The sequence below is a fragment of the Brachionichthys hirsutus genome, chromosome 20, assembly GCF_040956055.1.
Source record: "Brachionichthys hirsutus isolate HB-005 chromosome 20, CSIRO-AGI_Bhir_v1, whole genome shotgun sequence".
Taxonomy (NCBI): Eukaryota; Metazoa; Chordata; class Actinopteri; order Lophiiformes; family Brachionichthyidae; genus Brachionichthys; species Brachionichthys hirsutus.
In genome coordinates, this window is record NC_090916.1 from 10,535,001 (window position 1) to 10,547,438 (window position 12,438).

Sequence of the window (12,438 nt, forward strand, 5' to 3'; positions counted from 1 at the left end):
CACACATGCACCTGGAGCAGTTGGGGGGATGGTGCCTTGCTCAAGGGCTCCCCCTAACTTTCAATGCCATTTGTATGTGTTTATCTGACCTGTGTACTTTGCATGAGACATAAAATAAAAGTTCTTCTCATGTAAAATGAATCAAAGCGTGCAGCTTCAACGTTACACCGGTGAGTTTGTCTTCTGCCTCCTCTCCCCCCCTCCATCACCATCTGATGCAGCCCCCCCCCCCATGTGATGCTAAAGGGGGGTGTGTCCTAAGAGAGTTACCGGCCGTCACCGCTCCAGATCCAGGCCATCCCGGGGCGGGGCTGCTCTGCAGGGTAGCCACGGTGACCGGTCGCCCACCGGTCGCCATGGGAGCAGAGAGCTCGGTGCAGCGGGACAGGAGGAGCACGGATGATGCCTCAGCCTCCGCGGGCGACCTGAGCTCGGAGACGCTACGGGAGGGAGGCAGCGCCCCCGGTATCAAGGTAAGCTTTACTGTCCAGAGCGCAGCGCGCACCGAGAGTCCCGAGTCCCGGTCCTCCGGGGGGGAGGGGGGGGGGGGGGGGGTCGTGGTTGCTGAGCTGACTGGTCATCTTTATTGTGCCTCCTCATGTTCGCTGCGACATTGCTTCTTCATCTGTCTTCCCAGTCCCCCCCCGTCCCCCCCATCCTCTGCATGGCGCAGCTTCTCGCTGAGTCATGCAGCAGGAATGAAGCGGTTCAGACTTACATCCAACCGGAGACCAACAACCTCCAACAACTTGGTCCTTGTGAAGCGCATTACCTAGAAAGGATCATTGAATCGGATCGTCAAATGAATCGGATTGTTAAATGAATCGGATTTCCAGATGAATCGGATCGTCACATGAATCGGATTGCCACATGAATCGGATTGCCACATGAATCGGATTGCCACATGAATCGGATTGCCACATGAATCGGATCATCACATGAATCGGATCGCCACATGAATCGGATCGTCACATGAATCGGATCGTCACATGAATCGGATCGTCACATGAATCAGATTTCCACATAATCAGATTTCCACATGAATCGGATTTCCACATGAATCGGATTGTCACATGAATCGGATCGTCACATGAATCAGATTTCCACATGAATCGGATTTCCACATGAATCGGATTTCCACATGAATCGGATTGTCACATGAATCGGATCGTCACATGAATCAGATTTCCACATGAATCGGATCGTCACATGAATCAGATTTCCACATGAATCGGATTGTCACATGACTCAGATTTCCACATGAATCGGATCGTCACATGAATCGGATCGTCACATGAATCGGATCGTCACCTGAATCGGATTGTCACCTGAATCGGATCGTCACATGAATCGGATCGTCAAATGAATCGGATTGTTAAATGAATCAGATTTCCACATGAATCGGATCGTCACATGAATCGGATTGCCACATGAATCGGATCATCACATGAATCGGATCGCCACATGAATCGGATCGTCACATGAATCGGATCGTCACATGAATCGGATTGTCAAATGAATCGGATCGTCACATGAATCAGATTTCCACATGAATCAGATTTCCACATGAATCGGATTTCCACATGAATCGGATTGTCACATGAATCGGATCGTCACATGAATCAGATTTCCACATGAATCGGATCGTCACATGAATCGGATCGTCACATGAATGAGATTTCCACATGAATCGGATTGTCACATGAATCAGATTTCCACATGAATCGGATCGTCACATGAATCGGATCGTCACCTGAATCGGATTGTCACCTGAATCGGATCGTCACATGAATCGGATCGTCACATGAATCGGATCGCCACATGAATCGGATCGTCAAATGAATCGGATTGTCACGTGAATCGGATCGTCACATTATTCGGATTGCCACGTGAATCGGATCGTCACATGAATCGGATCGTTACATGAATCAGATTTCCACATGAATCGGATCGTCACATGAATCATATTTCCACATGAATCGGATCGTCACATGAATCGGATCGTCACATGAATCGGATCGTCACATGAATCAGATTTCCACATGAATCGGATCGTCACATGAATCGGATTGTCACATGAATCAGATTTCCACATGAATCGGATTGTCACCTGAATCGGATCGTCACCTGAATCGGATCGTCACCTGAATCGGATCGTCACATGAATCGGATCGTCACATGAATCGGATTGTCACATGAATCGGATCGTCACATGAATCGGATTTCCACATGAATCGGATCGTCACATGAATCGGATCGTCACATGAATCGGATCGTCACATGAATCAGATTTCCACATGAATCGGATCGTCACATGAATCCGATCGTCACCTGAATCGGATCGTCACCTGAATCGGATCGTCACATGAATCGGATCGTCACATGAATCGGATCGTCACATGAATCGGATCGTCACATGAATCGGATCGTCACATGAATCGGATCGTCACATGAATCGGATCGTCACCTGAATCGGATCGTCACCTGAATCGGATCGTCACATGCATCGGATCGTCACATGCATCGGATCGTCACATGAATCGGATCGTCACCTGAATCGGATCGTCACATGCATCGGATCGTCACATGAATCGGATCGTCACATGAATCGGATCGTCACCTGAATCGGATCGTCACATGCATCGGATCGTCACCTGAATCGGATCATCACATGAATCGGATTGTTAAATGAATCGGATCGTCACCTGAATCGGATCGTCACCTGAATCGGATCATCACCTGAATCGGATTGTTAAATGAATCGGATCGTCACCTGAATCGGATCGTCACATGAATCGGATCATCACATGAATCTGCACTGTTACCTCAGTGTAAATCCTCAGCAGTGAATATTTTCAAAGTACCTGCTAATGATTTGGTGTTTCACCACCTGCTTTGTTCACGCCTCGTTAGATTTATGTCATTTGTTTTATAGGCGAGGGGTCAAAGGTCAGATTTAGGGCCTTGCTGCATCTCTGTAGGCCAGCAGAAAGTTGACATGACACTGAGGGAGACATTCGGTGTGACATGAAGAACAAGAAGACTCCAAGAGGCCTTTTCAGTTCTAAATGACTGGTCCAGGGTCCAGATACTTGTACTCCTGTTGGAGGCAGTCAGACTGCCCAGGAGTATTTTCATTCTCCTTATGAATGCTAATCCAGGCTGGTACCAGAGTTCTGGTGTGTCCCGGTAATGCAGGCTGGTACCAGAGTTCTGGTGTGTAATGCAGGCTGGTACCAGAGTTCTGGTGTGTCCCGGTCAACTCTCCCATCTGCTTTCAGTCAGTGAAGTATAGTATATAAAATATAAACAATAATACCAATAATAGCAATAAACTATAGACTCTATTTGCTTATTGATTAAGAGCCAGCCGGGGCATCTCTCCAGATTTCATGCCACTCATGCCGCCCCTTCCGGGGCTTTTGTTTGTGGTTCATTCATCATTTTGTGTTTCTCCAATGGAGGGAAGCTCCGGCTTCGACAGGCGTGTCGTTTCTTTATCTTCACCCTCACGCTGTGAATACAGAGTTTCATCAGATTAAACTGAGTTATTAGATCTTGGGTCTTTCATTTTGTTTGTTGTGCTCAAAGGCGTTTCGCGAAAACCTTTGTTGCTGTTTTTGATAAAATGTTTGTTATGTGAATCTTAATTTATTTTCCAATTCATCTTTTACCACATTTTTGAGTTGATCTTTGATTTGATTTGCCAATTCCTTGCATTTATCTCTTTGTTTTTACTATAAATTCCTTAGTGACTCCTCTAATTGGTCATATTTCTTTCTTTTCATTTTATTCAAGAATTGTCTTCAGAAATTCATTTCCCTCTCCTGCCTAATTGGATCCCAGATTATTGTCGTGCCAACTTCACCATTTTTGTTATCTTTTATGCATTCACTAATTTCTTTTTTAATCTCCTTTACCGTTGTTGAATTATTAAGAATACCAATATTTATTCTCCATTGTTTAAATAGATGGTCAAGTAAATTGCATTATGGTCTGGGGCAGGGGTCACCAACCTTTCTGAAGCCGAGGGCTCCTTTCTGGGCACCGATTCATGCAAAGGGCTACCAGTTTGATACACACTTCTGGAATAAAATATTTGCTCAATTTACCATTAATCATTAATGATATTCATATATGTAAATACACTGATCATGTTTAATGATTACTCACACTAATTATTAACAACTGGTCATATTTCGGTCGAAAAACACAAGCATGTACCTCTACTATGTAAATACATAGACAAAAATATCAAAAAAATATTTATAATAAGATATCAAATCAGTTATGTTTGGGGGTTGTTACGTTGCAAGGCATTCTGGGTGTAACATCAAACGGCTGCAGCACCCAGCTCACTGCTATTGATTAGGATGGCATCGATCTTTTAGCCTTTACAGTCTGAACCACACTACATATTCTTGTGTTTTTAGACCGATTTGTGAAAACAGTCAGGGATCACTTTAACCTGTCTGTCAGTCTGTCAGAGATATTTAATAGGAAGATGCCTATTTGAGTGCAGAGTAACGGGTAAAGCCGTCTTCACATTTTAACATGCACTGTAATGTTGTTAGTGGGACGTATGATTATTATATGTCTTTCAAAGTTCGTTACAACAAACATGTTTGTGTTTGTGGTAGGATCCGTATTGACTTGAGAGCAGAACTCCAGCCGACCACATATTCCAGGTACTGAATGCTTTTATGTACGTGAACGGACTGGACTGGAAAAGTGTGTGGGCGTGTGTAAAGCTGCACACCAAACACATTAAGCTCATATAAGTGGTCATCTTGTCTGTGGATGTTTAATTACAACTCATTCTGAATGCTTTAAGTTAACTTTTTTAAATGTTAAGTTTTAACATTTCAGCACAGCCCAGTTTTTATTTACATTTTAAGTACATTTTCAAATAACATTGAAGATTTTTTTAATATTTATTTTATTACAGTGTTTAATTATCATATGCAGTGCATTTTAATTGATTTATTATTTTCAAATTTAAGGCTGCTTTCACATTGCCGCTGTTTGCTCCCTTTTAAACTGACCAGAGTTCCTTTCCTCGGATAATCCGCTCCGTTTGGGCCAGTGAGAACGCGCACCCGGACTCTGGAGAGGATCAAAAAAGTCCGCCTGAAAAGGAGGGTCTCGGTTCCTTTGGGCGGAGCAAAGGCAGGATCAGCTGTATTTAGTGACGCTACGCGGTGCATCTCCGGTAGAGGAAGTACAGCGAGTACTCCAAGCTGCTCCAAAAAAAATAAAAGTTTATTCGCTATACAGACGATACACAACGATACCTGTCAGTTCAGCCAGACAAAGTCGATCAGTTGGTTAGACTTCAGATGTGCCTTAAGGACATTAACTCCTGGATGACCTGTTATTAAATAAAACCGAGGTACCGGTTCTTGGGCCAACACATCTCAGAAATGTTTGTTGTAGTTGAACTAGATGGCATCTGTGTCCACCCACACCACTGCCAAGAATATGGGGGTAGTCTTTGATCAGGACCTGTCCTTTCAGTCCCAGATAAAGCACATTTCAAGGACTGCGTCCTTTCACCTTCGCAATATTTCAATATTCCAAGGTTTCTGCCTGTTAAAGGGAAGTTTATCCTTGCCTCCGTTGCAAAAGTGCTTGATCTTGTGGGTCAAGTTGGGTTCTGTCTTTCCCTGCAGGTCTTTGCCTGCCAATCCTGTAAAGTGCCTTGAGATATCTGTTATGAAAGTGAAAATGAATTGAACTGAAATATAATTAAAGAAAATAATGAGCTCCACATAAATTAGTTTGTAAAGTTTAAGGTATAGTCTTTCATCTGTGGGTGAGGTTTGGACACCAGTAACTACCCAAAACAAGCAGCGGACCAATCCTGATAGGCCAGACTCCACCTGCATGCTAACCCAAGATGTTCTGCATTTCCATCATGTAACACTGCCCCTACTCTCGTCAAGTTTACTTGTTTCCTTCCTGACATTTTTTTTGTATCCTCACCTTTACAGTTCTGTGTTGGGCCAAGTGCATGCCGAAAGGTACCATGTAGTACTGCAGACCACTGATAGGTCAATCGAGTCAAGTCAAACAAAGCTGGTACCCTCACATTCAGGACATACGAAAGATCAAAGCCTGATAAGACTGCTAAAGAACACACTCAATCTTTTTACACAGTCCTTTACCTCCACTCAGGTGCTCAAATTTCATACCTGTGCTATGAATGTGTGTCATGTCACAGACAGGGAGAACCCAAAAGCACGACAGGAGAAGGGAATCCAGAAACGTAACGTTAATGACTCCAGCAGACAAATCGGAAGTGGGCAGGCAGTAGACGAGTTCCAGGAGACAGGCAGAGTTCACAAACCAGGTAGTCAGATCAATCAGGCAGACCAATCCAAAGGAGCAGACAGGAGCAGGCAAAAGACGAAAACCCAAAAAACAAGCAGGGTGGGTACACGTGGATCAGAACCAGGGTTAGAGTGCTGGAGAGTAAGAACAAGTCGCTCAAGACAATCTGGCAGAGCGCAGAGGGCTGAGCAGACATTGATAGTCCTTTGCAATAAATCTGACAGCTCTTGCAAACACACTGAGCCAAGCTGTGTATGGGGAAAACTCCGTGTCTCAGGGCGTCTACATTGTTTGTGTCCCAAAATGTGTCTGCCAATTTTTCTATTAGTTTATCTTTAATGGATGACGATCTGTTCAAACTGATGTTTGGCTGAAATTGAGAAGCTCATCCATGTCATACAAAAATTAGGTTGACGTAGTCAGAATCCGATTACTCAAACTGGGAGAATGTTGTTCTCAGTAATATTAGGAAGAACTGTCCACAACCTCTCTTGCTCTATAACTACACTGCTTCTATTGAGCCTCTTGTCAAAAGCCGAAGTGTTCCTGGGCATGACTGACTGAATTCACTAAAGAGAGCAGTTGCAAGCCTGGATAATACAGACAATTGCATCACGAAAGGCATCTGGTGTAAACACTTATGAGAAGAAAAAACAGATATCAGTTCTGGGTCTGGTTTGGAAACAAATGATAAGGCAGTCCAATAAAGAGAAAGTCATTAGAACCAAGACTGTAGAAGTAATACATAAAATACTAGTTTGTGCAGTATTTTTTAATCAAAAATAAAAGACAAATCAGCTAGGTTCAACTAAATCCTACATTCTGGTTACTTGGAATCTAACTTTAAATGTAAATACTGGAGATTTCAAATTGTGCATATTGTTGCACTATTTGAAATCTCCAGTATTTACAAAATGCAAATCACCGCCAATAAGAAAGTTATACCGGATCGGTCGAGGCCCGGATTAACAACGACCGCCAGCAGCGTTGTTAACCCACGGGGCGCTAGTGGAAACTGGATTACTGTGAAGACAGAGACGAAGAAGAGGAGGAAGACGAGAATGGAAGAGTTTAGGATGGTGAGTAGAGACTCTGAATGTTGGGACGATGACAGGAAAAGCTAGAGAGCTGGTGGACATGATGATGAGGAGGAGGAAGGTTGATGTGTGTCCAGGAGACCAGGTGGAAAGGAAGCAAGGCTAGAAGCTGAGGAGCAGGATTCAAGTTGTTTATAATGGAGGAGAGGAAAGAGGAATGGAGGAGGAGTTATCCTGAAGGAGGAGTTGGTGCAGAGTGTTCTAGAGGAGGAGGAGAAGTTCTTACGCTCCACAGGTAGGAGGTGAGTTAGAGGAGAAGGAGAAGTTCTTACGCTCCACAGGTAGGAGGTGAGTTAGAGGAGAAGGAGAAGTTCTTACGCTCCACAGGTAGGAGGTGAGTTAGAGGAGAAGGAGAAGTTCTTACGCTCCACAGGTAGGAGGTGAGTTAGAGGAGGAGGAGAAGTTCTTACGCTCCACAGGTAGGAGGTGAGTTAGAGGAGAAGGAGAAGTTCTTACGCTCCACAGGTAGGAGGTGAGTTAGAGGAGAAGGAGAAGTTCTTACGCTCCACAGGTAGGAGGTGAGTTAGAGGAGAAGGAGAAGTTCTTACGCTCCACAGGTAGGAGGTGAGTTAGAGGAGAAGGAGAAGTTCTTACGCTCCACAGGTAGGAGGTGAGTTAGAGGAGAAGGAGAAGTTCTTACGCTCCACAGGTAGGAGGTGAGTTAGAGGAGAAGGAGAAGTTCTTACGCTCCACAGGTAGGAGGTGAGTTAGAGAAGGAGGAGTTCTTACGCTCCACAGGTAGGAGGTGAGTTAGAGAAGGAGGAGTTCTGGAGTGACTTTGATGAAGTGGTTCAGAGCGTCTCTAGCAGTGAGAGTCGTGAACAGTGGATAACTCTGAGGACAATTCACTGCTTCCTTGTTGGACTAACTTTGTTATGTTGGATGCTGCTACTGGCGATTGGTGCAATCACTTTTTTGTGTATATATTTTTTCCAGAGAGTTTTACGTTGAATGAATGTGTGTCTGTTTTTGGTGACTGTTTGTTGTGCGCCTCGAGCTGGGACCTGAGTGTTGTTTTTCGTTCCTTTATGAGAGTGTTTGAATGACAATAAACATTTCTTGATTCTTGATTCTTGATTGGAGCAGACCTCAGTGGGCGTGTTGGTGAAGGAAATAGAGGAGATGAAGAGGTGATGGACAAGTTTGGTATTCAGGACAGGAACCTAGAAGAACAGATGGTGGTGGACTTTCCCAAAAGGATGGACATGGCAGAGGTTAACTCTTATTTCCAGAAGAGACTAGAACATACGGTGACCTACAAGAGTGGAGGGAGGAGCACCAGGTGGACGACACCTTGTGTAGACGGAGAGTGTAGCCAGCCAACAGGGACTATATCGGTAGAAGGATGCTGAGGATGGAACTGCCAGGGAACAGGACTAGAGGACGACCCAGGAGAAGAGACATGGACGTAGTGAGGGAGGACATGAGAGTGGCTGGTGTTGGGGAGGACGATGCAAAGGACAGGGTGAAGTGGAGAAAGTAGCGTGGCGACCCCTCACAGGAAAAGCCGAAAGTAGAGTAGTAGTCAAATAGTGCATATTGTTAAAAACGAGTGTTTTATTCATTTATGTATCTTTTATGCCTTGGAAACCGCATCTGTCTGTTTGCATGATGTGTCATCTGTGTTTGATTTCAACCAGCCTCACATAAACAGAATAAGGGGAGAACTTGAGGGACAATGAATAAGATTAATATGACAGACACAGGATAAGAATCTAGGCCTACAATATGTATGTGGGAGTACATGCATGTTTGCATGCGGAGGAGAAAGCAGCAGGAAGAAATAAATACAAACCAATAGATCTTGTGGCCCTAAAGGTAAAGCGTCAAAAACCTGTTGACATTTTGAGTCTACAGGGGGAAAAACCCACATTGTCCTCTACCTACATCAAGTTGTCACTAAACCTTTGACCCAAAGTCTCACGCCTCTCACAATATCATGACCCCGATGACGTTGTATGTGCAACTGCTACACTTGAACAGTAATACAAACAGAGCCTGGTAGCAGAACCAGACCACCCAGGTCACGATCATAATCAGGCTACATTGGCCAGAATTTGACCCGGCAAACTACCTTTCAAAGTGGGTCCAAATGCAAACAAATCTACACCCAATGCTGACCCTATAGATATGATAGATGTATAAAATGGAAAAGTCAAGTACTCCTCAGAACTTTACTTAAGGCAGAACTTGCATAAGTCCCGTCCAACGTTGCCCTTTGTTTTTCAGGTCAATGGGTTTTAACATTACCAGAAAGGAGTTGTTTGGTCAATACAGTAAATCTCTACTCTGTCCTATGAGTATCCTAAACAATAAAACAGCTGCCCCAAAGGTATGATTCATTGTTTGTCCTTCAAATGGCCCTACTCCCACCAATTCCACAGGTGCACACACACACACACACACACACACACACACACACTTTCCCCTGTGTTCTCTGACGCAGTTAATGCTGCATCTGAACCAGAGCTAAAGAAAAATGGATGTGCAAAAAATGAGCAACAGAGAGGGAGGGATAAATCAGGGTGAACAAGTTCATGTATGAGAACCATGAATCTGAATGTCCTTTTTAAATGCACAGCTTTAATAACGCACTTCTGCCTCCAACCACAATCTTCAAACACGTTCTGTCCTTCTTACCAGATGCCCCCAAGTTTTAGCATCACTTGACTGCCACACCCCTGAATGCAAAACAACAATTTTCGATCAACATTTTGTTTCACTGGATCATTTTCACAATTCATTTCATGAATATAAACAGTTACTGAATGAATATTTGAATTCTGCTTGGTGCAGCGTTGCAACCTTTTTTGCTTCCAGTACATACGGCAGATCATTTGAAGAGGAGGATCTCACAGCCTGCCTTTGTTGGAATTGACTCAGAGATTGTTAAACCCCAGAATAGGAACTACACAATGTGTCCAAGGAATCCATCCACAGTCACTGAACAAGTCCTGTCCTTGGGTCGCCAGTGGAAGCCAAGCTGCCAACAAGTAATCATGAACAGGCTTCAACACTCAAGTGATCCTTTTCAACGTCCTGGTACTCTTTGTACTTGTACTGGTACTCTTTGAATCCCAGTTGTGTGCTCCTGCTGACCCACAACCAAACCAACAGGGACTGTTCTCAACAGAACCAGCAGCGGCGCAAAATGGAGCACGCCTGGACTGGGCGCACAGAAGGAGGAGGTGCGAGAGAGAGCGAGAGAGAGCATGCTGTCTGGTCGATACATTGTTCCCACAGGTCACATGACCGCCACTGGCGACGCCATCTTTGTTAGCAAGCTGCTTTGTTTGCTCGCTCTGTTTACACAATTTCACTTGCCTATTTAGACTATTTTATCCTATTTGCAGCATCAACATGAAGAGCTTAATTTTTGATTAACTTATGCAGCAAAAATGAACAAGCAATGCCAACATTTCTGAATAACTTTATCCCTAATGTCAGTCTGAACTCCATTCAAAGCTTCGTAAAGCTTCTTAAGGTCTTAATTGTGGCACGATTCATGTAGTGACTTAACGCAGCTCAGACACCCTCGATCTCGTTACTTTCTACAATCAAGCAGTCTAAATGATCACATTCACAAGTTACCGGCTCTTATATAAGACAGTCGCTGGAAAAGGTTCGTTCTGTCTTTGTGGTTTTCACTGTTTTTAACGTTCTTTTATTCAGACCTGAGGATCATTTCGACCACTTCCTGTAGCCTTAGCGTCCGAGGCTACAATCAAGCAGCTAAACGATCATCTGTCTTATGAAAAAGAACGTTTTAAAACAGTTACACAAGATAGTACTGAGTAAATTACATCTGTCAACAAGTAAGAAGTTACACACCTAACAAAAATTGCTCTGAGCTCATTCTAGCGTGTTTTAGGGAGCATCTTTCCTGTTGATCCGAGCCAGAATCTCCATCTTTGTTCAGACAAAAGCTTCGTCTTCTCACATCCATGAAGTCCAATGACGTGGACACGATAAAACCTAAATTGAACTGGACCTCCAGCACGATTTAAACATCTACTGACCCAGCAGGAGATGGAACATTTTCACTTTGTTTTATCTCGACATATTGTCCGCAGATCGCGAGCTAATGCCAACGGTCATGGCGCAGGCTCCGCAACAGCCCCTTATTTCATGACGTCATGTGGGAACTATGACAAAGCCGCAGATTGGCAGCAGGCGAGGCAGCAGTACCTGGACAGAAAGGACAAAAGGAAGTCACCTTCCAGACGCAACAAGAAATCCTCCGCAGCTGCACCGTCATCTCACATAAACCGTTAATTGTGCTAAATCTGCAGCGTCCGTCGTCTCATCGAGCTGTGTGGCAAAATATCGACTTTTTTGTGCGTTCAATTCGTGTGTTTTTAACATCTGTTATTCTTCTTGATACGGTGTCGTTTGAAAGCTGCACGTTTAACTTCTTGACATCTTCGTCTCCACACATGATCCGTGTCATCTCTTTGGCTGTTCCGGCGGCTGCCTGGCTCTGGCGATCCGGAGGCTGCCACGATACGATGCTTCCTGTGCGTTTGGCTGTGGGCGTACCAGAGGACTGATTCGTGGACTGACTGCTTCAGTTCTTCATGTTTTCATAAAAAACCATCACTGGTTTGTCCTTAAGTTCCAAGTGTTGGGTTGTTAGATGCCGTTTGAGATATGAGAGTTTCATCGATTCATTGCTCAGCATGGACTCTCTTCCTCTCCTCCACTAAAAATAAATCCAAGTTTAATGTTAATCATTTTCTGTCGTTTTTGCTAACAATAGCAGATGTCGGGCTGGTTTCACTGGCGTCATTGTTTGCGCACACATCCTTGAATGAATGAATGAATGAATGCTTTATTTCGAACATGCTATTAACAAAGTAAAATAGAAAAACAAACAAACCAAAAAAAATGACAATAGTCAAAATAACAATAACAATGTCAAAACAATAATCATAATATGAACGCAACATGTCCGAAAAGGAGTAGGATGAAGCATTTGCTGATTTAAACCGAAGTCGACTTCGCTGAA

At 43.9% G+C, this 12,438-nt stretch overlaps 1 protein-coding gene across 1 annotated transcript in view; it reads left to right on the forward strand.

Moving 5' to 3' along the window:
* The first annotated feature begins 356 nt into the window (after positions 1-356).
* Positions 357-12,438, forward strand: part of akap12b (A kinase (PRKA) anchor protein 12b) — a 37,872-nt gene continuing 25,790 nt past the window's right edge. The window contains exon 1 of the mRNA XM_068753973.1: positions 357-473. Coding sequence (XP_068610074.1) covers positions 357-473 — 117 coding nt within the window. The remainder of the gene's footprint in view (positions 474-12,438) is intronic.